The sequence below is a fragment of the Parambassis ranga genome, chromosome 10 (genome assembly GCF_900634625.1).
Source record: "Parambassis ranga chromosome 10, fParRan2.1, whole genome shotgun sequence".
Taxonomy (NCBI): domain Eukaryota; kingdom Metazoa; phylum Chordata; class Actinopteri; family Ambassidae; genus Parambassis; species Parambassis ranga.
The window spans coordinates 5,185,384-5,213,223 of record NC_041031.1 but is presented as its reverse complement, the minus strand read 5'-3'; the positions used below and the strand labels follow the sequence as shown (position 1 = coordinate 5,213,223).

Genomic DNA, 27,840 nt, shown 5'->3' with positions numbered 1-27,840 from the left:
CACACGTTGCCAAAGAGGAGGATGCTTTTCATAAACAATGAGACCCTTGAAGATTAATTCTGGAGCAGATGTCCCAGGCCACAACCTGTCAAATGCTGAGCACAAAGAAGAAAGATTGACAATCAAACACCTTCAGGTCTTGCTGGGGTTGCCCCCACAGAGCTGCACTCAAATAACTTCAGACTGAAAGAGTGAGAAAAAAAGGGAGCGGGAACACATCAGCAATAAAGAATCACTCACAGTCTCAAGATTTATACTGAATGCCTGCCCCGGAGTGAGAACATAAACAAAGCCACGTCCAAGAGTAGACTCCATCTGGGTTAATATGAAGACAAATGCGTACTTTCTAAAACACGTCTCGTTAATAGATGCCGCTGCTCAAATGTGAACCCCCATTTGCATTGATGTATCTCACAGATCTGGCTTTGATTAAAAACAACTGTGGGCATTTCTGAAAAGCAGATTTGTATCATCCATTAAGATGAAGAAAATAATTCTTGCATGATGTATGGAGACACCGGGTGATTCGTTTACAGGAGCTTATTAGCTCAGTGTGAGATGTGTACATGTCGATATGCTGCTTTCACTCTTTCTTCCTATAATCTTCCTTCCTCTCCCCTCCTCTCCTCTCCTCTCCTCTCCTCCCCTCTCCTCTCCTCCTCTCTCCTCTCCCCTCTCCTCTCCCCTCCTCTCCTCTCCTCTCCTCTCCTCTCCCCTCCTCTCCTCTCCTCCCCTCTCCTCCCCTCTCCTCTCCCCTCCTCTCCTCTCCTCTCCTCTCCTCTCCTCTCCTCTCCTCTCCATCCCAACTGACTCACCAGTCATCAGGCTTGGAAAGAAACAAAGACTTCTTCCCTCTCCCAGCCAGAGCTGGGAGGAGCTGTCAGTCCCTTCAGCTCTGTTTGATGATAGCATTTCAAATGACACTTTGATCCTCACTCCACACTGTTTGTTTTTCCTCTATGATGAAATTCAGCTCGAGAGGCGTGCAACAGGGCACATCATTAAAATGTGGCTCAAACACGAAGAGTCTGGCTCGTCCCTAGAAACCACTCATGACAATTTTTTTTGTCACATCGGCTTAAAGAACACGACAGGGTAGGTGGTGTCGGAATTGTAGAGATGAACAGAAATCATGCGTTCGCCCCGCAGATAACGCTCTGCTGAGGTGACGCCAAAGCTGAATCAAAACTCAGGAGAATAAATGAATAATGAGGCAGATCTGCCAGAGCTAAGTGATGTCTGATCTGAGGAAAGTAAAGCACAAATTCCTGCCTCACAGCCGCAAAAACAGGAGGGCGAGTATATTTGGAGATGCAACTACTGGTAAACGTCACTTCAGACGCACAAAAGGCTTTTTTTACATCGACTACAACAATGTTATTCACAAAAAAACACTAAAGGACAAAAGATGGTGATTTTTTTTCCTTTGATTTCAAAGAGCAATGCTAACCAATCCTCCACAGGTCTTTCCAAAATTAATATAAGCATAATACAGAAACTCTTTATCTCAATGGAGGAATGAGCCTTTGTTTAAAAAATAATGGTGGAAAAAAATAAGATGAACAGCGCAAAGAGTAGGTCTGAAAGAGTTGGCTCATTTCTTTCTGTGGAGATAATTCTTCTATTGAAGATTTCCAAAGTCACAGCTGACATTAATATGCAAATATCCACCCCATGGGGCGCTGACTGGCTGACACATTATCAGCAGAGAGACAGCCGTCGCACTTTTTTGGGGGGTTTGAGTGTGGTCAAATCAAAAGAGACAGGCGCGATTAAAAAAAAAAAAAAAAGGTGTACTGTGAAGCACGCGAGACAACAGGGCACTTTAAACAGGATGCCAGCACTGCTGGGTATAGGAGGCTGAGGCCTCCTGTGGAGACAGGAGCGCCTGGCAACGCTCGCAAAAAGCCTGCGGAGATAAGACGGACAGTTTGGAAAGGCAAACAATGAGAATGGAAAGCATGTAAAAAAATGAAAACAAGGGTTTATCTGAGTGAATGAGAAGTGAAAGGATTCACAGGATGAGGTTGGATCGTTTTAACAGCCTCTCTAACATGATTTGTGGAGGCTCACAAACGCCGGGATTATTCATCTCTGACCAGGTGATTTAAACCAAGCTCCTGAGATATTTTAGTTCCATGCTTGGAAGTAGGACAACGTATTAGTGTTACCGCTACAAAAATCCCAAAGGTGATGTACTAATGAGTCATTAGCCACTCTGAGAATGATGCTAACAAACTGCATGTCAGACACTTGACTGTTTATGTAACCTTTCAGCTGCTTTAACATGCTGCTTCTTACAGCTGCTGTGGATGAGCCAAACATGCACTACTACTTCTGCGCTGCATTTCAATAATGTCAGGATCATCTCATCATTTTGTGGATTCAGAGAAGTATCAATTATAGATGAGATGTAGACTGGCAGTGTCCTGAGACAAGCTACTACTGACATCACAAGTGCTGGAAAATGTTCAAGTTAAAATGTAAACAGGAAGTGAGGATGAACCTAAAGGCAGCAGCTGTGGCAGTCAGGCCACATATGGTTAAATATTATGAAGGATTGGGGGATTTAAATTTTATATTTTAAAATAATAACAACAAACTGTTTGCTTCGCTGACCCACTCTAATGAAACTCTTCCTCTTGCCGCTCGTTACTGTATAATAGGAAGACTTAACAGGGAGCCTGTTTGAAAAGGAAGAGCCACCACTCAGAGACCGACCTTCACCAACGCCACCTACTGAACCTCTGCTCGCTAAGACCACCGAGGACACAAAAGAAAAACTGGGAAGAAGAGGGTTAGGCACTTCTTCCTCTATCTGTGCTGCCGCTGTGCAAAATAATGAATTATTGTGAATGTATCTACATAAATCTAAATAAGTTCAAACTCAAAAAAGCCAGCTCCAATGCTCCACTGTTTCAAGTCTGAAAACATATTTTATTTATTCAGGTGTAAATGAAGCTTTCTGTGTATTTTCTGTTGACACCTATATATTTGTTGAAATATATAGACTTGGCCAATGCAGCAGTAGTAAATGGCTAAAATGCTAAAATACAAAGATGCTGGATTCATGCTGCATTCAATGCACAAGCAAACCATCTGAGAAGTAACAAGTGGGAACACATCTCATGCAGTAAGAACTGAAAGAAGATGATGAACATGAATACACACATAAAGGTGGTAAAAGTCACTGACAGACAACACAAACTGTAGAGCGGTGCATCTCAAATTCAACAAGTAGCCCCCATGACTGAGGCGTGTTTTTTATCTCTGAGGATTTGTTTTGAAACCGTTTTATTTTCCTATATTATTGTTTTCAGTTTACAACTCTTAATAATGAACAAGAGATCTCCAACATCTGAAAGGTCAGACATCAATTTAGGGATTAAGGTCTAATACCAGCTGGCATTTAAACATTTTCGCTTACTTGGCCTGTTTTATAAAACAAAGGTGTCTTATTACAAGACAGTTTAACATCTTTATTTAGCATCTATTTAAAAAAAGTCTCTGCCTCCACGCCGTCTATATCAATGTAAAAGAATGAGTGAAGCGGCAGCATCCATACATGGCTCTGCCTGACACATACAGACAAAACATGACAGGAAAAGGGAACTTCAAATATTTTAATATAGTGGCAAACAGCACCCAAGCATCTATTTAGTGACTGCCCGTGGTGCTTGCCTGTTTTATAGTAGACGTTCTCTGCAAACAGCGGACCAGATAATGAGTAAAATAACAGGCAGAGTGGCATCACTGCTGTACCTGGATATTTTAGTGTGTCTTTGTGAGTCTGTAGCTGCAGCTGATGTTTCTTCCTCAGGCTCACATAAACTAAAATGTTCTCTGAGGCTCACTGCAAAGAGATGCACTGACTTCTCTTCTTTTTTTCCCCCCGTCCTTTGTGGCTCCAGCGCTCCAAGAGAAACCTCAGAACTCAAACAGACAGCACGCTCCTAAGAATTACACTGCTTTATTAAATATCAATCTGTAAGACAGTTTGCCAGCACAGCAGAGTGCTCAAAACATCCAGAAAATCTCATTACAAGACAGCTAATAAGTGACGCATAATGATAAAACACAGCAATTATGTTAAAACCAAATTACAAGCTGATAGAAGAAGATGTGGTAATGGCCGGTATACTCCATCGTGTCTGGTAAACGATGCTCGAAGGAGCCCATTGGATATGGCAAAACTGCCTCTCCCCATCATTAAGTTATTAGATTAGCCCGGGGCAGCAAGTAAACAACTTCAGACATCTCGCAGCAGGCATACATCCTACCAGTCCTCACTGTTATTGGATTACTCAGGGAAACTTTTCCAGAAGACAAAATGACTCCGCAGAGAGGGAGCGAGGCAGGAGATGATTATTGGAAGGCAGATGATGGGAAGGCCTGCACAGACCAGATGCCTGGAGCACTTAGGATCGAGCGGATGGCTAACGAGCGGGATACAGGGAATGGATGCATAGGGCAGTGAGGTCCAGTTTTGATTATTGGCTGCTAGATGGAGAGGCATCTTGGCCCTGCCAGGTTCTGCATCATCCGCCTCCTGCCACATCTCGTTTGGGTTACTGCCACAGCTAACGTCCATTCAGCACTATCGAAGACAAATGAGGGCAAACTCCTCTCAAGGTCAACATCCACCTCCACCAGGGCCACAGGGGGTATGCCATTCTAATTCCTTATACACTTAGAGTAATTAAAACCCATCCAGAAGAAGCAGGGGGAAGTCGATAGAATTTTTTGAGACTGCTAATGAGATGCTAATTTGTTGGCCCACTAGGAATGTATGAGGAACTCAAGGACAAAAAAAGAAGATTTATTCACACATCTGTTGAGTGAACTTTGTAAATTATGGCACACGTGTGTGTGTGTGTTTGTGTGTGTGTGTGTGTGTCCTTGCAAAATTTGAGTTTAGCGAGTGGTGCACTCTGCAGGTCGCCGGGTGTCTTTCTGTTTGATAAAAAGATATGAGCATCCTTTCATGCTCCTTCCAAACTCCCGATCATTTACAGAGCGTTGCCCCATGTGAGCTGAGAGTAAAGTGGAGAAAAGCTCCCCTGCCTCACAGCAACGAGTGAAGCCACATACAGATCGCCCTCATGCTGCCTGAAAGTAGTCCAAGTCAGACCTGTTTTTGAACACCCCACTGTGCCAGCCTTCTATGGACTCATTGAGTCATTCCAGGAGCACCAGCCTGGCTGTCCCACTTTTTTTTCAGCAGATATCACACAGGCCCTCTGATATCTGCACACACACACACACTGCACAACTTTTCTCCCCACATATTTCACTTTGCAAGCAATCGGGCCAATCCTGTCCTCTCATGTTTATTAATTGGGTTTGCTCTTTCGACTTGAGTCTGACTCCCTTCTGGGTGAAGTCTATTCCTTGCGAGCACCGAGCGGTGATGAAACCAAGCAGACAGCAGTGTGGTCTTGTTCTCTCCACCAGCACTGCAGTCAGGGGAGCCTCATTTTCTGATGTGTCATCTTACACTGCACAACAGAAAAATACTCATATCCTGCCCACACTGCCACATCTGCCACAGTGGCTGCTGCAATAATAACTGATAAATTATATATTTTTATTTAAAAAAAACGTTAAAAGCTGTTGTAGTTAACAAAGGAGGCTAATCTAATTTTTAATCTGCGGGCTCAGACCCAGCTGCATGAGCAACACTACAGCAGCAGCAGCAGTACAGCTCTGAAGGACACGTCGCTGGGGAAATAACAACAATTAGAGCTGCCAATCACCCAAATGCCAGAAGACAGTTTTGGATGAGTTTCTGCATGGCCTGGCAGTGATACAGGATATACCGGCATGGAGCAGAGAGACAGGATGAGACGTGAGGTTTAATCACATCACAAACATTAATCTGTTACTTAGTTAGATAAGCTGCTGTTAAGACATTGTTTAAGGATCGTTGCAACACAAAAGAAGAGTGGAGTTTACACAAATATATTCTTATTCTCTGCCAACCGTCACTTTCTTACAATCCAACATCAGCACAGCATGATGCCACAGTTCCGAAGACTCTTCTACACAAAGCAATGCAGGAGTAACAGACTGCACAGTGCCATGACTGACCAATCAGAATCAAGTATGCATTGCATCAGTAATGTGTAATTATGTGCTCCAACAACACCATCTATTTTTGTTGATATTATTTGCTGTGGAGATTTGTGACTCTTTGTGACTCTCAATTTGGTGCACTTCTATTTTCAAGTATCATTTCCTTTAGTGATTTATGTACATTGTCCAACATGAGTGATGTGTCCAGAGACTTAACATGCACTTATATGCACAAGGTGCACAAGGGTGTTTTAATTGCCTTAATATTTACAAGGCAAGTCAAGGAAGACTTTACATGCTAAGACCAAGCTGCTCTCAGATCATCTGTTTGAAATGTGTATTCACTATAAGCCTCATGAGAATATTTTTCTTAGGTTCAAAGTCAGACTGTAAAGTTCCTACAAAGGCACAGGGGTAGTGTTTTTACAGACTGTGTTATTACCTCTGACAAGCATATAAATCCAGCTTTATGTGTGAAAACTGTGCAATGTCCCTTTAGGACTCTATGGAACTATGTTACCCCCCCCCCCCCCTCCCCGACCAACCCCCCTCGGTGCTGACTCGAGTTCAGTGGTGTATGACATCACACCACATACACTAACACACTCCTCACAGATATCGCACTGCATGATTTATTTACTAAATGACATTCTCAGCGTGCACAAGATCAGCCTCTCGTATGTAGAAGACAGATTTAAAGATCCTGCGCAGGTTCACAGATCCTCATTTTAAACTACATCGACAGCATCGGGCCATTGAGCACGAGGCAATCTCTGCACACGGGTTGCATGGTTCTTCTAATGTGAGTCAAAATGAAATCCAATCATCTGTCACATCAGTGGGGATGATGGCGTTTATGTAGTATTTCCCAAGTATACTATAAAGAGATCAGCCAGGACTCATTAGATTCTCATATGGGAAATGAGACACAGGCATTAGACATTCCAAATAGCTTACCTTATTTCCTGCTATTGATCGAGAAGAAGCCTAATGTTAGGGCAGCCTGTCATCTTACTGCTTAAAAGACTGAGATAGACAAAGCCATTACTTTTCTACTGTTTGGAAAAGTTGACTTCAAAAGAGTGAAACCCTCTGGTGTAGTCTGAGGATTGGGAAAGCGGAGCGAGGCAGGTGGAGCTGGAAGGAGAGGGGGATAGAGAGAGCACTCAGAGATGGGAGATAGAGGAGTGGAGAGGGGAAGCCCTTTGATCTCTGGCAGAAGTGAAGAAAAGAGACAGAGAGCAGCAAAGAAGACTGCAAACAAGGCATGCACTCAATTCCCAAAAGTAGCCCTGAACACAAGAGGGAGAGACAGACGGAGGGAGAACGACGGAAGGAGAAAGAAAAGTCAAGCAGATTGAGGAAGACAGCAGCAAGATGGAGAGGGAGAATGACAGGGTCGCAGAAAAGGAGAGGGGGAAGAACAGAGAGGATGAAAATGAAGTAGAGGGAAACAGATAAGACCAGGATGTTAAAAGGATTTCAGTCCGAAGGGTGTTTGGGGAGTTCTCTCAAGCCCTATGCTAAAGCAATTAGTATTGAACCCCTTCTAGGAAAGTGCAGCCAAACCACAGTGGCAGGCTCTAACATAGTTAGTGTGTAACAACTAAGTCAAGCAAACCCCACGGTCCCCATTAAACCTCAAGTTTTAATTGGTGTGTCAGGATGGTGCTGCGTTTCACAACCCATGGGTGTGCGATCTTTTAAAAAATAAATAAAAGTTGGCCCAGTGATTCCGCGCATCCAACATCAAGAAGAAACCCCGAGACAGCAAACAGAGCTGCTGTGCTGGACTGAAAGGCCTGTATTGTGCGATAACAAAAGCTCAACATTATATGTGAAAGCAAGACTTCAGAAACTGCTGCAGAGAAGAAGAGAAAAGTTGTGCACCTCTTTGTTGAAGCTAGTTCTAAAAGACTTTACAAACAGATGTTGTGAAACTTTTGTTGTACGTACGGTGATGGTTATTCACTGAAACATGTAGTAACAGTTGTCAAGTGGAGTTGAGATCCCACAAGTCTCTGTCTAAAGAAAAAAGACTGGGCCCGAAAGTTCTGATTTCTTCAGATCGCTTGAACAAAGTCGAAGTTGATGCACCAATGATTTGTAATTCATGTGAATGGGATTGTAATAAGGGGTGTCCTGATCAGGTTTTTTTGCCCTCGAGTCCAAGTCATTTGATTTTGAGTATCTGCCGATACCGAGTCTCGATCCGATACTTTCAGGGTTCTCTACAAAAGCGAATGGTAGGTCCCTCGATGCAATCATTTGTGCTATCTTGGCTGTGATGTCCTGCGCCTTCGCGCTGTCAAGGGGCATATTAGGGCTGTCAACCAATTTCAATCTGTAATTGTATCAAGAGTATGAAAGGGGACCTACGAGTCCTGTCAGGACCTATGTGCATGTGTGGCAATCTGACACTATAAATGAAATCACAAGCAACTGAGTACATTATCACTTCATTTATATTTTTGCTTTTATTTTTAAATAAAGGAAATCAGCTTATGGCAGCTGCTAGTTAGCTTAGCATAGGACCGATAGAAGGATATATGATGATACATGATAGGTGATCTCGGTCTCAGTGTCAGACTATTCCATTAACAGAATTATTAGGCTTCATGTATGGTCTGTGTTTGACATCTTGCTCACAACCAACAGAATTCATAAAAGAAGTCACCAGTGTAATGTAAAGCAGTGTAAGACTGTATTTATTCTTTAAAGCTACAGTTTGGCAAAAACATCCTGACTTGATGTTGTCACACCGTCTCCCTCTCTCTTCGCCGTCTGTCTCGTCGTTGTCATTCTATCGTTCAGTTACTCACTTCCAGCAGTCACCTGCCTCCTGTACCCTCATTTTTCTCAGCTGACAGCACTTCAGCCCTTCCAGGTTTGACGACTTCTACAGTTTTCACATCAGCGCTGCGCTGAGCTGTTATTTTGCATACGTCTGTTAGCCTGAGCCACTCCTAACAGTAGGTCTCCTCTGACCGCTCTCATCCAGTCTGCGGTCGTTCTCTCTGTAAATAACAGTCATCACGACTGCAGTGCACCAAATCTCAGGAGGCTGTCACTTTCTGGAACAACATGTCTGGCACCGACAACCACACTACATCTAAAGTCACTTAAACCGCACGTCTCTGCCATTCTAACATTTAGCTGAACAGCAGCTGAGCGTTTCGGTCCTGTCTGAGCGTATTATGCTTCTACTTTATTTAAATGTGACTCACTGTCTGGAGGAGTGAGCCGCTGATGTGAAGACGTGATGTAGCCAAGACAGTCAAATACAGACAGTGCTGAATTTAAACGTATATAAAGTTACGATGTTGTCTTTCTGTATTACAGTTAAATCATAACTCTACTGACTGCTCACCTTGAAAAATGGCAGCATTCTGAATGATGAGGCGTTTGAGTTGTGCGCTGACGGCCTGCAGGCCGGACTCCATGTTGCTGCGTGCAGCCACCTGATACCGCTCCTCCATCTTCTTGGAACAGCAGGTCGGGCCTTTGGTTTGGCAAACCTGCAGATCCGCACCTGGCAGGAAATCAGCAGAGACAGGATGAGCGGAGGGAAGGAGCTGCAGAGCCACTGTTGTTTAATTTTCAAAAACAGAAGCACAAACAAAAGGATTCAGCAGCTTGCTCCGTGCGCACAAAGTACACAATCTGCAGAACCTGCCGGCTTAATGAGTATAAATATTATGTAAAAATGCAACTTCAAAATAAATCATTTTGATGCCCAGTCAAGCAATACATCAGAATTTGGTCAACACACACTTTGTCTACCTCTCAAGGCCACAGATTAAAACACACGTATTTCAATAGTCAAAAAGATGAAAGCAGGAAGCTTCGACACATTCACACAAGCAACATACTGCTTTTATAATGTATGACATATAAAAAAATCATCTAAGGCCGGATCCCCATTCAAATGTGAAAATACAGTTAAAGGTGACAAGAATGTTTGACTGGAGCCAAACACAAAGCCAATTAAAGAACATACTCCAAATAAATGATTTCAATTCATGTCAGTGGGAAGGGAGAAAAAAGCAATCAGCGTTTGGTCTGATCAAGGACGGAGGCCTGCAGAGGTTCAAGGACAAGGTTCACAAAGAACATCACCCTGTTGTTGCCTTACACGCCTCTGCCGTCACAATGTCACAGTGAGAAAAATCGATTCTAAAGTACTGTGTTCAAACAATCGAATGACGGCGCCTTCACATACAGAACAGATCAGCTGTGAAGAGTTTCTAATTTTTTTTACATAGTGCAAATAGAGACATAAATAGGGTAAAACCATTCGACGTTTAAATACAAAGAGGAGTGCCCCCTCCTTTTGGTGCTTCCCTCCTTTGTCCCAAACGGCTGCTGAAAGCTCAGTGGAGGCTGCAGTTGTAATGTGCCAAGCTGAGCTGAGGAGTTGTCTGCAGGATCTGCTGCCTGAGCGGTGTCAGTGACAAGAGCCTGATTGATGGCGTGGTAAACAAATGTCAGGGGAGTCTGCCAGCTTCAGCTGCCACTGCTTGGGGTGCAGAGGATAAAGAGACGAAGCAAGAGAGATTCATTTGGAAGAAAAGGGAGGGGGTCCTGATAACGAGTGTGTCAGAAGAAAGACGGAGGGTTTATCTTAATAATAAAAAGTGAATATCTCTATCGGTGTGAGGCTTTGTCTGCTTTTTTGAGATCTTCAAACAATAGACGTTGGGAGCTCAGACTGCAACAATGCCAACATGGAGGAAGTTAAACTGCCAGGAGATGCAACAGAGTGGCGGTCTGGATAATTAATAAGTGCTGTGGAATCAGACAGGCTCAGCTCACTCCCATCAGAGTGTGAGGTGTACAGTCTAATGAGTGAAAGAGGCAATAAAGCTGTCACACAGCACCCTTTATATGCACACTGACAGCCTTAATATCTTAAATCAATACTGACAAAAGACCCCTGACGGATAAGATCAAGTTAATTTCAGACTGCAGGGATAAAATTATTAAGCTGTCAATAGCAGCACAGGTGAGGCGAACGCGGCCGGAGCTGAAAAAGAGACGGGGATTTAGCAATTATCTTTGGTAAAACGGACAGATTCATCTGCAGCTTTGTCGTTTTACAGATGATAAATGTGTTTCATTACAGAAGTTCCACAGCGCTGAGAAGTAAGCGAAGGATCGGGAAGGAAAATGATTCCCCGTGGAGTTTCACAAATCAGAAAATCACACCGTCTAAATAAAACCTTATTTCTGACTGACGGATCACTGGGGAATCAGCTTCTCCTCTTTGCTGTAGGCTCCGCTCTGTCTCTCTCTCTCTCCTCCCCCCTTCCTTTTCATCTGTGCACAGTTTTGTTCTGAGCTTGTTTCACTTCACCTACCTTGAGCTTAATAGCTACTGGGCACCGAAAGCCAACTTTCCATCAGCCTGTTATTGGTTAATTAGTCGATTTTTTTGGCATCCTGATGGCCAATTCTCCAAAATAAAATGAAGACAGACAAGGTGTGTGTGTGTGTGGGGGGGGGGTGCAGCAATTTAGATGTAAATTTCCCTCAGCACACAAACCTGAGCTCAAGGTGATGCCTTTAAATTATTACATACTTTCAATCAATATACTGAAAAGAAACCTGACCATTCAACATGCAGAACAAGCTGCCTTTTAAAAACACATTGATCGCCCTTCAGTTCGTCACAGCCTTCTCTGACCAACACCATCCTACACTGCTTCTCTGATGACAGAGAAAAAAAAAGGTTCTTTTAAAAAAGCCACTGTGGAAACTCCAGCAGTGCTGTGTACACACAGACCAGGGCGAGGAGTCCCTATCCTCACATCTTTAACAAGCTCGGGGAGTCAGGGGAATGGGGGCAACCGCATATGCAGTGTGTGTGTGTGTAAGTTTCCCAGAACCAATTAGAAAGCTATCACTATGCAAGTTTAATGATGGAGACCATGGGGAAAAAACAAGTTGTATTAAGATATAGAATATGCTAAAAGCTGTTCATTATGAGCATAAATTATACAACAACCAGCCGTGTGGAGTGGAAGCGTGTGGGAAAGCATGGCTGCCTCTCCGGGGCAAAATAAGGCAGCGTCACTTTGTAGAGACAATACGAGAAGTAAGACAGAGCATTTTCTAACCATGCTAAGCAACGATAATATCATTAGCTACTGGGGATTACAACTGTTTTAAGTATTTTTAGAGCTGCTCTACTTTACATCAGTTGGTGAAGCAATACTTCAAGAGTCCCTTTTATTCAGTCATTGTAAGTGTACACACAACAAAGAGGCAGTAAACACACGTCCCCTTTTATTAAAGAGGGAGATCTGAATCAACACAATCAGTGTTTATGTAGACAAAAAGTGCTTCAGATCAGATTAACTCATTAGAGCCATCTAAAAAGCAGGATGATAACCGACAACAGGCATGGATGAGCTGCTAATTACTGAGAAGTCCTCATCCACAGGGGCAGATCTGAGGAGGGCGGTGAGGGGGGGTCAGCTGGCCTCCTTTATGGAGGGCTTGGACCTGACCTCCTCCAGTCAGTACAGAACAACTGCACAGAAAAACAGGGCAAACGCTATGGAGAAGCACCTTCATGCAGTCATCCAACAAACCAACATGGTGCCCCCTATGTGTGCAGGGCATGTGCTGATTGGTTGAAATGTTGACCTGAATCCAAACTAAAAGAAAGTTCACCTGCAACTCCACTACACCATTCACTTTGACAGCATTTTCTGTGGCAAAGAGCTACAATGGGCAGATACCTTAAGCTTCAATTCAACGACACTCGCATGAGCAGCAAGAAATACATTTAAAGAGATGTTAGGAAATTAGTGCTACATGCGCACCCTTAACTTTGTGATATTAATAGTTTGTTTTTTAATTTTAGAGGTGAAATATGTGCAGAAATGTATGGACTCAAACTATGTCACAGAATAATTAAACTGTGCTCAAAACTCAACAAGGAAGAAAGTAAGAAAATACACAAAACATTAATTTAAAAGAGATGTTTGTATCATGGCAAGCTACGAGCCACCCTGCAAGAAAGAAAGAAAGAACTCTTTCATAGGGCCACAGACGAGAAATAAGTGGCAACTGTCAGCTCTGCCTCCAGCACACTAGTATTTGTTGAGAATCTGATGCTCCTCTCATGATTCAGGTCTGCAGTTGCTGTCAGAGATCCAGCACGCCCCCCTCTCAAACCGCTGCTGACATGAGCGAGCAGCTTTTACACTCATGTCCTGGGGTAAAGTGTTCGCCTGCTGCTGCTGCTGCTGCTGCCGCTTGCACATATATGATGACACGTTGGAGTGAACTGACACCCAGCCTCCATTTCACCTTCAGCCACTCCAACCACCCACAGCAACAACCACAACAAAGACATGAGTGGTAACAACTCCCACAGCCGTAATGTGGTGGTGGTGGAAATAAAAACTTTTTTTTTGTTCTTTCCCGTTTTGCTCACCCTCAGCACCTCGTGAATCTTTATTAGAATTCTGCTCTGCCTTCCTGCGGATATCTCCCCCACATAATACTCCATATCAATACAGGCCACGTCACCTCCCCTCACACACACACACACAGATACTTCCCTCAGTCAGGTCACAACTATCCTCAACACAGAATTTCATCAATCTTTTATTTACTGTATGCCTCGGTGAAACACTGGTGTTACATTCAACTGCACAACAAGCCCTGTGTTCCACATTTACTCACCAAATTGTAACCGAGCACAAAGTTGAGAACAATTACACAAGATGGAACTGCAGATTCAACTTATCCTGTATGAATTAATGACAAGGATACATAATGGATGAGGAATGAAAAACAAAGGAGAAAGTGCTAAAAGTGAAATGCATATTTCACACTGAAAAGTCTACTCCTAAAAAAACTGGGGGAGCTGAGATTTATAAAAAATCCCAGTGCCTGGTAACTTTCAACGGTGTATACTGAACCAGAGGCACCACTTCTTTTTCAATGGAGCAGGTTTTTTTTACAGTTAAAGGTAGGGTAGGAGATTTCATTCTGATGCACTTTTTGTTATTAGTTATTAGTGTAACTTACACTAATTAGAGTTACACTGAGTGTAACTCTAATTAGTTCGGCTGTTTCGCTTTAAAACGAAGAATATGAATCATCTGTGGAAGCTATAAAATGCTAGAAACATCAGCCAATCCTCCGGGTGGACCCTGCGCAGAGTATTGGCTGGTTGTCACTCTCTTCCTGCTCTGTGCATCAGAGAGGTATGTGCATGATGGCCGAAGTCACAGGCTGGTTGGGAGGCGTGGCTTTGGGGTGAGCTCCGAGAGAAAGGGGCGTGTGTTTACTTTCAAAATCTGGCTGACTCTCACTGAGTTTTCAAAATCTCCTACCCTACCTTTAAAATACATTTTTAATAAAATCTAAAGTACCATGGCGGTTGGGAGGCAAGACAAATACACAAAAACAGCAGCAACATAAGAAAACGCCTTCCATTAGAAAGGCCACAGGTGGTGCAAACAGTGCCAGAGGTTTCCAGAGTTTGAAATGTTTAAATTGACATGCTAAATGTGACCAAACAAACAAAATACAAACCTACATTTCAGCTCAATTCCAACACGAATGATGAAGAAGCAAGACCCAAACATGCATGTGAAAGCTAGGTCCGTCACCTTTCAGGGTCCCCTGGAAACATGCACCTTGTTGTTAGCGCCACTTAAACAGCATGTTTCATTGTTTGTCATATTATCAATATGATTACCATGCTTTATTAAACTGCAGCTCTTTGCCTGTTTTAAGGCATTACGTCTGTATTTTGTCAATGATGTATTAGATATAATGTTTCAAATACAGGCTGTGTGTGAATGAACACACTGTACGTTCTGTTTAATAGAAATGTTACATTTAGGTGAAGCTGCACATAAATAGACCCTAATGCCGCCAGGACTTGTGCTGTTAGAACTCGGTGTGAATCATTTAAACAAACTGCAGCAAAACTGATCCATGGTCTGTGAAAACAAGAAACAAAATACTGATAGAATATAAGAATTGACTGTCTTAAGATCTCTGCAAGTCCAAAGGAGGAGTCATGCCTTGTTTTGTCAGCTCAGGGAAACAAAGCAACATTTTTGAACTTCTGTTTCTACTGTTTGTGGACTTGCTGCTTTTACACGAGTCTCCCACTAAAACAGAAATAATCTGAGTCGTACAAGACCAACTGCACTGATGTCTCAGATGGCTCGTCCTCTGGTTGACTGGGGGATTTATCTCCTGTGAAGGTGCACAGACAGCTGGCCTGCTCTGCCTCACATTTGGAAAAGGCAAAATATTCCTCTTGGCCTGCCACTGCTGTCTGCACCTCCACCCTCCCACCCCCCCTTCGCCTTTTGGCTGAGCATATGAAGCACATGATGTCCTGAGTGGAAGGTGTGTGATTAAAGATGGATGCGTGCAGAAATTCAGGGGCTCTGTGGTTGGAGCTGCATGCACCTTATAAGATGGGAGATTATAATATGTGGTGGAGGCAGCGTGACAAATTATGCTTTAAAGTGCATGGAGCTTTTTTCTCTCCCTGCTGTTTGAACTGAAGCATTTAGTGATTAGTTACACTCGTGCATGTTTACAGCACATTTGGTATTATTTGGTGTAGCTCAAAGAGAGAGAGAGAGAGAGAGAAAAAATGGCGTGAAGAGAAAACAGTTAACCTGGAGCACTTTTCCGTGCTGATATGACACTAAAACACCCAATTAACATTTGCAGCTGGCTGTGATTCAGCCACATGAGAGGGATCTCCATTTACATACTGAATCAGAATGCACGCAACAGGCTCCACCACAGCCCCACGCTGTGTTCTGCTACACAGGACAGAGAGGTGGAGCTGTTTTTTTCTGTCAATACAGAGACCTGAATTGTTTCACTATCAGCTCAGAGTGTTTGCAGGTCAAGACAAAGTCCTTCCTCTTCACAAAATACAAGTGTGACAGTTGGGAAACAAGAGCCATCCTGTTGGGATGCTTCTTCTGCTGAATTGTTCTCAGTTTGCTCACTGTTCTTGTCACACCAGTATTTTATATTCAGTGTGGCTGAGAAAAAAAACTGTGGCCTGAACATGATCATTAATCAAATCACAGTTCACTCCAGGAACAAACACTTGCAGAGACATACTACACTATCTCCTTCCAGCTTTCACTGCTCTGAGCAAAGGCAGGTTAAGTCAGGGCTTAGCTCCATGTTTAGATCAAGACTGGACAAAGTACATTAACTTAATTAACAAGATGCCCAACAACAGATGTTTCCTCTGGCTGAAAATTCACCATTCAGCCAGAGGGGTGGAGAGTGACTGGGCTGGATCTGCTGAGAGGTCAGCCTTAAAAAAGCGCGATGGTGGTAGACTATAGTTCCGGTGGTTATATCCGCTGACACTGCACTGTGAAACTGGATTAAAGTGCCAAAATAGAGTGTGTAAAGTAGAGTGATAAGAGTTACCTGACACTGGGGTTTCAGGGACCCATTTGGAGCCCGGGTGTAGAGACTGAAACACTCTGCGCACCTCCTGGCAGTTTGGCACCTGGCCGCCGGGAAGAGAGAACAGCTGGAGGAAGGCGCACAGGAAGAGCGCACCGTGGACTGATGAAAGAACCATGACAGGCGAGCAGCACTGAGCACAAACCGGACAGAGCAGAGCGACGAAACCTCTGAGGTGAACTTCAGCACATTAAAAGTTACAGGAGGATTCCACGTTCGCGCTGATGAGGTGAAGCTGCAGCTCCCAGCTCTGCTCGGATCAGCATCCTTCCGCTTCCCCTCCTTCCTCTTCAACGGTCTGGCCGCTTGGAAAAGCTGCTGGAATGAGCTCCTTGGTGAATCCTCACCGATGCTGATAACTTATGAGCCCCCCCACCCCCCTCACTTCACTTGCGGCACTGACTCTGAGGTCCCTGCGCAGATGAACGCGCCCCGGATGAATGTGCGTGCTCGTCCATACGCGCGTGAACTGTGGTTGCGCGTAAAGCGAGATCAGCCCTCTCTCGTGTAATTGTAGTGATGTGAGGCAGTGGTCCTGTGTGGGTGCAGGGGCGCAGAGAGAAGGAGGATTAATGCGCTGCGCGGGCTGTTGTCGCTTTAGATGAATGGCGCTGAGTGTTAAAGGAGGCAATTAGGACTCGGTACTTGTATATTGTTCTACTCACACTCACAGAGAGCAACTGCGCATATATTACAATAAAATATCACATTGTTATGACAGTGTTGCATGAGCTGGACTCTGCTTTTATTATTTAACCACACAGAGAAAGTGCGTAGAAATAAATCAGCACAAACATCTCATTAAGTAATTACATACATTACATTTGATAACATAACCTCATGGTATTTTTACCAATATCTTCTTCTATAAATCTCATTTTGGACATGGACCCGAGACATTAAAGTTGTGATGGTGCCATCTAGTGTTCACTCTGCGTGCCAACCATCTCATCCTATGTAGATTAAACTTCCGTCAAATTAGAGTTCTAATACACATAAAGCTGTTTAACAACATCCGGCGGATTACAGATGGATACTGTGCAATTTTTGACATTGTGTATTGTATTGAAATTGCGGAGTCATCCACCCGAAAACAGCAAGACAAACAGCAATGAAATGTCTGTTGCACAAAAGAAACTCCTCCATTTGTGCCTGCAGTGAGACATTTTTAGTCTTTCAAGTCTTTCTCAAAGCTTGGAGCGAGAGGAAACACAAAAAGTGCATCTGTATGTGTGTGTGTGTGGGTGGGTGGGTGTGTGCGTGTGTGTCTGAGGAACAGAGAGCTTTGCATGGATTTGCACAGCAGAGACTGGCAGCAGCTGAGAGCAAACCAACAAAACTGGCTGTAAACCACAGCTGAGTTCTTCTTTTAAAGTGCTGCAGCGAGGGCTGATGGGAGATGACCAGCAGTACCTGAAGTGCACAAACTGCAGTAGATGGTTAGAGCACTACCTGCACTGTGAGCACTTTCAAACTGCAGCGTCCACGGCGTGTTCAGCCTCAGACCAAAAAAGATTCCATCACTTCACACCTGCTGAGTGAAATCCTACTGAAAACAAATGATGGAATATTTATTTCTATACATTCGTTTTGCAGCGCTGCAGTAATATAAGTCAGTCAACAGAAAGCAGGAACAAGTCACACTTGGAGAACAGGTGTTTGTGTTCTATAAACAGATACTTTTCATCACAAACGGCTTTTTTCAGGGCAAATGTGCTGAAAAATATTTCAAGCACTGAAAAAGAACAAGCCCTCCAGCCAGAAGGAGCAACTAGGGCAGTAGATACTGAACTACTTCACTGACTACACTAGATGCACCTTAGCTGGAAGACCATAAGAGAGGGGGGGCAGGCTGACCCGGAGAACCCGTCTTCCAGTCTGGACCATCTGAAAGAAAATGAGAGAAAAAAGACTTATTATAAACAGTTTGTCATTTCATGTGAATTCAGTTATTTAAGACACACTGATGTGATGCAGGTTTTGCAATTTTGGTTGAACAAGTTTACCTTATTTGTGAAACTCCATTGTGTGACACCTTTAAGAGTAATTTCACTCTGCACTAAATGTGCATCTTTTTTTTTTTTACACTAGAAGCTAATAAAACTGGACATGTTAGTTTATTTCAATCAGCCGGCGGCCCCTCTGTGTGGATGTGCTGTCTTTCTTTGTGTAATCAGGGTGCCCTGTTTAAAACCAGAGCTGATCCTGGATGTTTCTCTGTGTAATTGATGTAAGAATCAACATTTATTAAAAGGTGATCTAATGACATCAAATCATGGGGTGGTCCATTCACAGGGATGAACAGGAATTCTTTTGATACTGCCTGAAATATTTCACACATGGAATCCTCACAGCTTTAAAGTGTCTCTTTTCCCCCCATTTAAAATAAAAGCACACGTTTAAAATAATATTTTCTTATATATATCCTAGTACCTCTAAGCCTGACTTAATGATATAATCTAAGTCCCAGCTCCGCTTTCACAAAGTGGCGCCAACAGCTTCTGATGGTGTGATTCGATGAGCGCGCCATCACACCTCAGTTAAAAAAAATGGATCATAAAAAGCAATCACACCCGCTTTTTATCCAATTACGCATTTACTACAATAGCAGCAGCTGCTGAGCTGAGGGTGGATTCATGTGTAGAGCTTTACGGATTAAAATGAGCTCAGTGTGGGCCCACAGCTAACAAACACCTCAGCACACCAACTTCAACAAGCCGCCGTGGTCACACGATGCGTAAAAGTTGGACTGTGCCGATGGAAAAACAAACAAAGAACAGGTCGCAGCATGCTTTCAAATATTTCTCAGATTAATATAACTTTCTGAAACAGAAACTACATCAGCACATGTGTATCTGAACACAGCAGGACCCTGCAGATATAGCCTACCTTTATCCAGATTGTCTCCAGCTTTATTCTACTGAATGAATCCACAACACGCAGAAAAGTTCGCCGCATACCTTTGCGCCGCAGATGTGATCCGTCTCCTTCAGCCTCAACTTCACTCCTTCGGCGAAAAGAAAAAGTTTTGTCATGCATGAAATTGTGTGAGCATCTTCTTTTTTTGTTGTTTTTCTCTTTGTGGGGGTGGGGACAGGAGCGCAGGCGACGCACTCTGGTGTGCGCATATCTTCTTCGATATCTTGCGGAAATCACGCGTCAGATGCGGATATTTCCTCCGGAGCGCTGATCCCATAGGAGGAAAAAATAAGAAAAATCTTAAATTGCAGACTGATTTTTTTTTTTAGATGAATGACACGTCTCGCTCCTCCATTCAGCGCCGCGCTGGTCAGAAGGAGCTCAGGCGGCTTGTGACCTGTAACCCCTGCAAACCCTGCCCCCACAGAGCCTTCTGCTGCCTGCGGGGGCACGGCTCGTCGCACAAATATCACTCAATAATATGTTTTGTTATGCGTGTGTGTGTGAGAGAGAGACGCCGAGCCTTTCCAAAGCATGGTGGCGCTGCCCTGCTCTGTGGGAACGCGGCAGCAGCGTTGCCATACTCGCCTTCTCCCTTGATTGAACTTTAACCTACTTTCCCATGCTGCGTTTTCTCTGCTTGTTCGGCTGTGATTGGTGGAGTTGAATGAGACCCTCATCTCACACATGCAGAGTACGCCTGATTTCAGGAAGCCTGCACTCCTAAGAAAGGGGCCCTTCATGGGCTTTGATGACTATTTTGCATTATAAATTTAGCAGTGAGTCTAAATAAATGCGGCCCAGCAGCTTATTGAGCAGGCCTCATTGATACCTCCTGGTAGGATGGAATGTGTCCCGGGCTGACACCCCTGCCCCACAAAGCCAGGAGGAGGGGTATCGTATGGCTATTAACGTGCAATAGTAATAAACCAGGACAAAAACAAGACTTCTGTGGTTTTCAGAAAATTACAAAGTAACGATCAAACTGCATTTACCGTATAGAAGGCAAGATAACCTGGTTAATTATATAGCTTAGAAACACAAATTGCCATTATGTTTTATTTTCATGAATGCTTTCACACTTCACTTATCCTTTTATAAAGTTATGTACACATAATTCTCTGCCATGGGAAATAAAATATCCAGTGTGGAAAGAGAAAAGGAAAAAAGAGAAGGCAACAGAATAAAAAAAAAAAGAAGCTAAGCACGGAAAACAGAAAATTAAATCACGAAATATATAGTATCGATGTTAAGGAATTTGAATTGATGTTACATATTATTGCCAGTGATTGATATACTCATAACTGGAGGTAGGGTTACAGAAAGATGAAATGCTTTGTTTGTACAACTCATACAAGGTGCGAACTTTTTACCCACAGCGCCCTCTGGTGGGATGGCTGTGTGCAACATGTCCTTCCCAAAGTCATGACTGGACTCCAATTTCTACTAAGTTTACACACCTATCTGAAAATGTATATTGTTACACAGCAGTCAAATTATTTGGATGTTATTACAGAGTATAAACATGTTTCCCCCCTTTCTGTTTGTCAAGCAATTGTAAAGGTTAAGCTCATGGACTGACTTTGGGTTAGTTCAATTGCACTGAGTTTTTTACAAAGCTGTTTAACATTGGGGAGTTCTGAACATTAGATCAATCATACACACATTTAGACCAACTTTCTTCAATAACATGACATGACATGACAGCATACCATGTGCAGGACTTTAGTCTGTTCATGCATAATGTACCACATTCACAGCAGAGTTCGCAAATTATTCTTACTTTATGGCTCTAAAAGGCCTGATCCGGTTCTCATATTTGGTGCAAAGTACCAAACAGTAGAACCAGAACCACAACACACTGTTATACTTCGTTTGAGGCCTATGTCGATATCTATCAAAATATATATTTACACTCAAAGGATCACATTCCGAGTGTAACGTACTGCTCTACATGTGAACCTGAGAAATGAACTAGTAACGCATTTGGGACTTAAAATGTACATTTTCCTCTTTTTCATATTGACTTTGGCTTAAAAACAAATTAATGATCATTACAATCCATTAAATGTCATTAAATAAGGCAACATTTACTACAAGGTATCACACTGCAATTCATTATGAATTAACATTTGTGTGACACTACCCAATGAAATATTTAAGTTTCAAAAACAAAATTGGTCTTCCATTGTGAAAACCAGGTTGCAGTCCCTGTTCAAGTTTGAAAAACATACATTTATTATGCAAGCAAACCACTGTTGTGTTCTTTTTTTCAAATGTAAAGAAACAAAGTAAAAAGAAGACAGAACACAGCATTTGCAAACTCAAGTGCCATGAGGTATATACTAAAAGACCGCGCACAGACGGCGCATCTCAAAGTCCCTAATTTCAGCTATTTTAGTGACGGCAGCATTAAGGCAAATATTTTAGTCTTTGTAAAACGAAGCTAATCAATGACGCTGTTGTGAGGAATAAATTCATAGCTCCTCCTCTAAAACAAACTCATCTATGCCTCACAGCACATGTGGATATTCTGAAGGTAACTGCACACAAATGCAACAAAAGCATGTTATCGGTGTACTCCTGTGTTGAAATGTTACGTTATATTCATATCAGTACAGAGGCAAAACATTTTAAATACTGTGTATCTTGTGCTAAATTAAGCGACTGCACGTATAATTGTAAGACAGCTCCGTCTAACAGATTTAATAAGTGGCAATTAAAACAACGTTTGGTAAAAATGATTCAAAGAAAAACAGGGCCTGAAAATAAAAGGCTGTCTACACTGAAATTTGAATGTAGCACATATGCAGGGATTTTGTTTTTTTACTTGTTTTTTACCTCAGACAGTCTTAAACTGCGTTCACCTGGGTGTCATGTTCATATTGTTGCTTTTCTCTAACTGGTAACAAATACTACTGCAGAGTCACTTGACCTGGGCTTGAATGCCAGTTGGTTCCTTTCCCAATCAAAAACCAGATGTTAGATCTTTAACCAATGCCTCACACTATGGCAACACGGCACTGTAACATTCTCAGGATGCATCCTTATGAGTAACCCCATTATCTGTTGTATACTGCAGATCTCATTTGTTAAATCACTGCTGTGTGCTCAGTATGAGATGGAGCTGCTCCCACAGTGAGATCTATCAGTGTGTATCCTGACTGTGAATGGGTGGCTGGTACCCTGCAGCATTATCTGACGCCTTGATTCTATTTCAGTCATGTAAGCATCACTGAGCACAGCCTAAAAATCACAGCACAATTAATTGATCCCTCTATGGTTTTGATTTACCCTTCCTGTGACAGCTGATGCATTGGCAAGTACGGCACTGCAAGGTCATTTCTAACCTCCGTTAACCCCACAAATGCAACCAGAGGCCTGAAAACTACATGTTAATCACCAAATATTACTACTATGCGTTAACCTGACCAATTTTATCCACATGTCACTCTGCCAAGGTTATGGTTCCTAAGATCCTGTACAACAGACTGCTTACAATAACGCAACAAACCAAACCTAAGCAATTAGTTAAAGAAGAGTTGTTGTATGCTTCAAAGGTTTCCCAAAAACACAGATTAGAAAAATATAATATACACCTCTGAGCACTTTAAATCTCTAAAGCCCTGTTCACACATGAACTCTGGTTATAGTCTGAAAACCCGGGTCTGGACATGGTTCAGTGTGTTCTGTTCACACATGCAGCTCACAGCAGGTGGCCGGCTGTATGAGATGCTGTGGAGGCTTGAGGAGGAAGAGGACAGCAGGAGGGCCGGAGGAGGAAGAGGACTAGTAACTAATGACTGTTGTCGTGTTATTTCAACCCAAAACAACAACAAGTTGAAAGTATCTGCAATAATAACTGAAGGCTGTGGTGCCACACACAGGCGCAAGCAGACACCTGCACACACTGACTGCCAGAATATTACCTGCTGCGTTCACATATCATCTGAATAACACATTACCCAGCCTTGGAGCCAGCAGGTTAAAGGCTGGTTAATGTACAGTGTATGCGAGTTGGACATTTGTGTTCACACATGCAGCCCGGCTGGTTAAAGTCCAGACAATGTCCAGACTGCCCTGCATGTGTGAAATATGACTGAAATATAGACAAGACCTGGAAAAGGACTTTGAGGATGCGTCAGAGCTGCTGTTAGCTCTGGATTCAATGAAGTTTCCATCATTCTAAGGTTTCTGTCAGACAGTGTATGTGCAAGGGTAACAGTTTCAGGTCCAACGTTCAAGAACGGACTAAAGGCATTTTATTATCAATAAAGAAGCACTGTGGTTTAAATAACAGTTCTTGGCCCACTCAGGTTGCTGGATGGAAATCGCTTCCACATCCACACTAAACCAGAAAGTAAAGGAAGTAATATTGACTTTTTTTTTCCTATATTTTGTACTTAATCTTAAATCTTTACAAAGCATGTATCTCAGGCTGCCACTTATCCTTCTGCAGCTCTAACCACCACCTATATAAAATCTACCCCCTGGCAGAGCAGTTGTCCCTGCAGCATTAAGCCTCCTCTGGCGCGGTGGGTCTCTTCAGGTCCCGGATCTGCTTTATCAGATAATTTTTCTCATCGCAAAACTGCTCATCTTCAGATCGGTCGGTCTGGAAGTGGCTCAGAAACTCCACAAGCTTGGTCTGGTTCTTCAGCAGTATGTCCAGCACGGGCTGAGTTTTGTTGGGATTTGCCACAAATACCTTTGAAAAGGACGAGAGAAGATGTTAAGTAATATAATACAAAACACCACATGACCTTTGAAACAATACATTTCAATGCAAACCTTGAAGACATGGAATGCCTCAAACTGGATGTTTCGGCTATTATCTCTGAGCAAGTTCATCATCAGTTTCAAGTTCTCTGCCCGACTGATGTACTTTGTCATCACAGTGAAGTTGTGTCTATCCAGGAGGAGTTCCCCAAGGAGCTAAAAAAAAACAAGACACAATTATTTGAACAGTGCACAGACAGCCACGGCAGGTAAGCATTCAAGTAGCTCAAAGAAACACTGATTGTGATTTCACAGAACAGGTGATAGTACCTTTAAGGACTGACGTTTGGTGACATAGTTTTCAGAATGCAGCAGCTTTTCATACTCTGTAAACACCTGATGAACATTTAAGAAGCATGTAAGGCACTGAATAAGCAGTTTTTCAATTAAGGACCAAAATGCACGCTCCAAAACTCACCCTGTCGTAATTATTCTCCAGGAATTCTGCGCACATAATCTTGTGTCGCGTGAGAAGATCCTGAAAGAGAACAGAAGACCATGATATAAGCACTGTTAGCATGCCAGTGCTTGAGTATTAGAAACGTGTCATTACCTTGAATGAGGCGAAAGCGTCGGAGGCGATGTCGAAGGTTGAGAGCTCAACATAACGGAAGAAGCAGTAGAACTCCTCAGAAAAGAGCACTGTCCTCGCCAACGGATCGTGGCGCAGGCACTCTCGCAGCATCATGCCACAGTTAAGAGCCACTTCTGCACTCTCGTATCTGTACAGTTTTAATACAAGTCATGTCTAAGTGAAGTCACCACAGATCAGTCAAATACCTGCACTGCACATTTAACAGATATCTCAGGAAGTAGTAGAAATATCATATCTAAACACATTAACACTGTTAATCTGATTTCTACAGTGACTGTTATTACATTTCAGAACCGTTCCTCTTTGCAGATGTGACATTTTAGTATGCACTCAAAAACAAAGCAGAAGAAATCCATCACAGACAGACTGCAGCCTCCGTTGACCCTGATGCAGAGCAACCACAACATACTCTGAGTGAGCAGGGCTGTAAAACCTGCACTCTATCGCTCCATCCATCTACCTTCGTTACCACAGGTGAATGCAACAAGTTCACGCTTGTTTGTCTGGGAGCTGTTGAAACGCATACTGTGTAATGAAGGAAATCTTCAGGGATTTTTTTTTGGGAAAGCGAATCACCGATCAACAGTGACATGAAAAATAACTTGTTTCATACTGATTGATTAAACAGTTCAGGAGTTTTTCCAACTTGAAGTTAATAAATGCCAAAGGGCAAACACACACATACACATACTGAGTTCCTGCACCGTGAAAAGATGAACTTACCCTTTCAGAAGCATGAAGAGGATCTGTGGGTGTGTAGAGATATATTCTACAGTGGGTGTGCGAGTCCCAATCTGACGTCTCACAATGTTGCTGAACAAATGGACCACATCCTTCTTCCCCTGTAAAACAGCACAGGCTACTAAGACGCTTGGCTGACTGGCTGCTGATATGCAAAGATTTGTTTTGCTTTGGGCATAAATGTTCAGATCAGGCATCCATGCTCCAACCGAGCATTTGATGTCTGCACAAAGTAATCAATAATTTTTTACACTGAGTCAAAACAAAAAAAAAAAAGGTACATTTCCCCCACCTCAAAGTCAATCTTCTGAAGGTTTGCAATGAGAGCAATGAGAAGGTTAGTGTTGTACAGCTCCTGTGCAAGCTGTGCCACCGCCTCGGTTTGAGGCTCCTTGTCACCCGTCCCACAGAGCACTTCCTTCAGGGAAGCAAGATTTTTGGACACCTCTTCTGCAACCTAAGTAAAGACAATCCAGAAGAAGTACAGTGAGTTTATGTTAAATACAAATGAGAGAATTATAAAGTATGACAACCAGAGGATGAACGATGTCTGACCTTTTCACACTTTTTGCTGTCTCCAGCATCCAACTTTTCCATATATGCAACATTCTCCTTCAAACTCCTCACGATTTCAGCGGGACTCTTCTGGGATTTTCCAAAAGGAAAAGGCATGACTGAAGACAGATAATCCAAGTCTAGATACCTGATGGAAAAAAATCAATGTATAAAAATTCTATCATGAACATTTGAAGCAATTCAACTTCCTGTACCTCTTAGCATCAGGAAATAGCTGTCACTTAGCAGAGCTAAGTCATAGCTACGTTTGACAGAAGGTCTTTGCCAATGTAACATTAAAGTTCACAGCAGCAGAAGCTAGCTAACGTTAGTAAAGTGTTACATTAGGCAGTTTCCAAACATTAGACGGGTACATTCGCGCTAAAGTATCTCCTCCATAAAGAGGTCGCAGTAGATTATCTAGAGTAGTATCTCCAGATAACATTATGCAAGCCCGAAAAACAACAAAACTCGATCTTTACGGGTTAAACAATGACAGGTCGGGAACAACGTTAAAAATGTCACGTTACAGCATGCTCATCGCCAAAGTTGAGCTAGCTTGTGACCTCGTTAGCTGTTAGGGTGAAACCAGCAACCCAGAGACAGGACGTAGTTATACGACGAGTGCCACGGAACGCGCCACAGAACACGGAGTTTAAATATTTGCTTTAGGATAACCACACTCACCCAATAAACTGAAGTTTTGAAGGCGAAAGACGCTTGGTGGCTAAGGGTTAGCTAGCAGGCTAGCAAGTTACCTCTCACTTTGTTTAGCCACTGTAACGTTACTCTGAAAAGTCTGTAACGTTATCTGAGACCTGTAGCTATCTAACGAGCACTATCTGCAGCTACAAGTCGCTCGAACGGACAACATTCATAGCTACGATGGTTCATGTAACCCCCTCTGCGTGTGCCCGTTTTTCCGAACTTGCTAGCTGCCTATTTGTACAGCGAGAGTTGCTGGGCTGGCCTGTCTGACAACTTCATTTCCCTGTTCTCTTCTGCCGAACACCCCGTCCTCTCCTCATCCCGGGGACACTGGGCGGGTATGTTTTGCTCTGCAAAATGATTGCCAGTTATTTTTGCCTATCAGTTTGACGACAGCCCACACGTGGAACCGCCCATTCGGCCATAGGTGAGCATGTTTCATAACTCACACGTTTCCATGTGGGTGGAACGGATAAGACTGAAAGTTCAGCCCTCCGCCGGGCGGAGCCGTGGAGCTGAACAAGTGCACCTCATTTGTCGACGACAGATGAGGCAGTTTGGCCATGTTTTCGCTCAAATGTGTAATATACGTCCAGAGTGTGTTACTTTACAAAATAGAATACGCAGAAGAAGAAATAACACAACATACAAGAGGAAGTCGGACATGGGAGTTTTTCAGACACCAGCATTATTTGCAGACGACAAAACCCATAGATTTCTATAGAGAGTTCAGAAATGTCAGCATCTAAGACGGACATTAGCAGAACTTTAACTTTTTTCCAAGCTCATTTATTATTATCCCTCCAAGACAGCGCCCACACGTAGCTGCTGACATTTAGTGACTTCAGTATTTTTCAGACACATGTTCACAGCTTAGGTTGTCCACTGTATGAAGTGAGACAGACTCCACACACTGTACATGTCTAAAACCTGACAATACTGTTTTACTCTTTCACAGAACAGCAGCCGGGCTTACACCAGCT

At 43.0% G+C, this 27,840-nt stretch overlaps 2 protein-coding genes across 2 annotated transcripts in view; both read right to left on the bottom strand.

Annotated features, from left to right (window-relative positions):
* gpc3 (glypican 3) overlaps window positions 1-16,678 on the bottom strand; it is an 83,892-nt gene extending 67,214 nt beyond the window's left edge. The window contains exons 1-2 of the mRNA XM_028416534.1: window positions 16,522-16,678; window positions 9,446-9,607 (exon numbers count right to left, since the gene is read on the bottom strand). Of these exons, the coding sequence (XP_028272335.1) occupies window positions 9,446-9,607; window positions 16,522-16,678 (319 nt within the window). The remainder of the gene's footprint in view (window positions 1-9,445; window positions 9,608-16,521) is intronic.
* Window positions 16,679-20,748: 4,070 nt separating this feature from the next.
* Window positions 20,749-27,183, bottom strand: cab39l1 (calcium binding protein 39, like 1). The gene is made up of 9 exons (XM_028415489.1): window positions 26,837-27,183; window positions 26,150-26,297; window positions 25,887-26,051; window positions 25,577-25,695; window positions 24,812-24,980; window positions 24,677-24,736; window positions 24,529-24,594; window positions 24,271-24,414; window positions 20,749-24,187 (listed from the first exon to the last, which is right to left on the bottom strand). The coding sequence occupies exons 2-9, from the start codon at window positions 26,264-26,266 to the stop codon at window positions 23,996-23,998; spliced, it is 1,032 nt and encodes a 343-aa protein (XP_028271290.1). The 5' UTR covers window positions 26,267-26,297; window positions 26,837-27,183; the 3' UTR covers window positions 20,749-23,995.
* Window positions 27,184-27,840: the final 657 nt, after the last annotated feature.

What these genes read in the sequence shown, in the direction of transcription:
- cab39l1 (XM_028415489.1), bottom strand. Translation starts at nt 26,266, where the DNA reads ATGCCTTTTCCTTTTGGAAAATCCCAGAAGAGTCCCGCTGAAATCGTG. An exon ending in TTCAGAAGATTGACTTTGAG is followed by an intron (nt 25,696 to 25,886) that starts GTGGGGGAAATG and finishes GCTGTTTTACAG; the next exon opens with GGGAAGAAGGATGTGGTCCA. An exon ending in ACGCTTTCGCCTCATTCAAG is followed by an intron (nt 24,737 to 24,811) that starts GTAATGACACGT and finishes GTTCTCTTTCAG; the next exon opens with GATCTTCTCACGCGACACAA.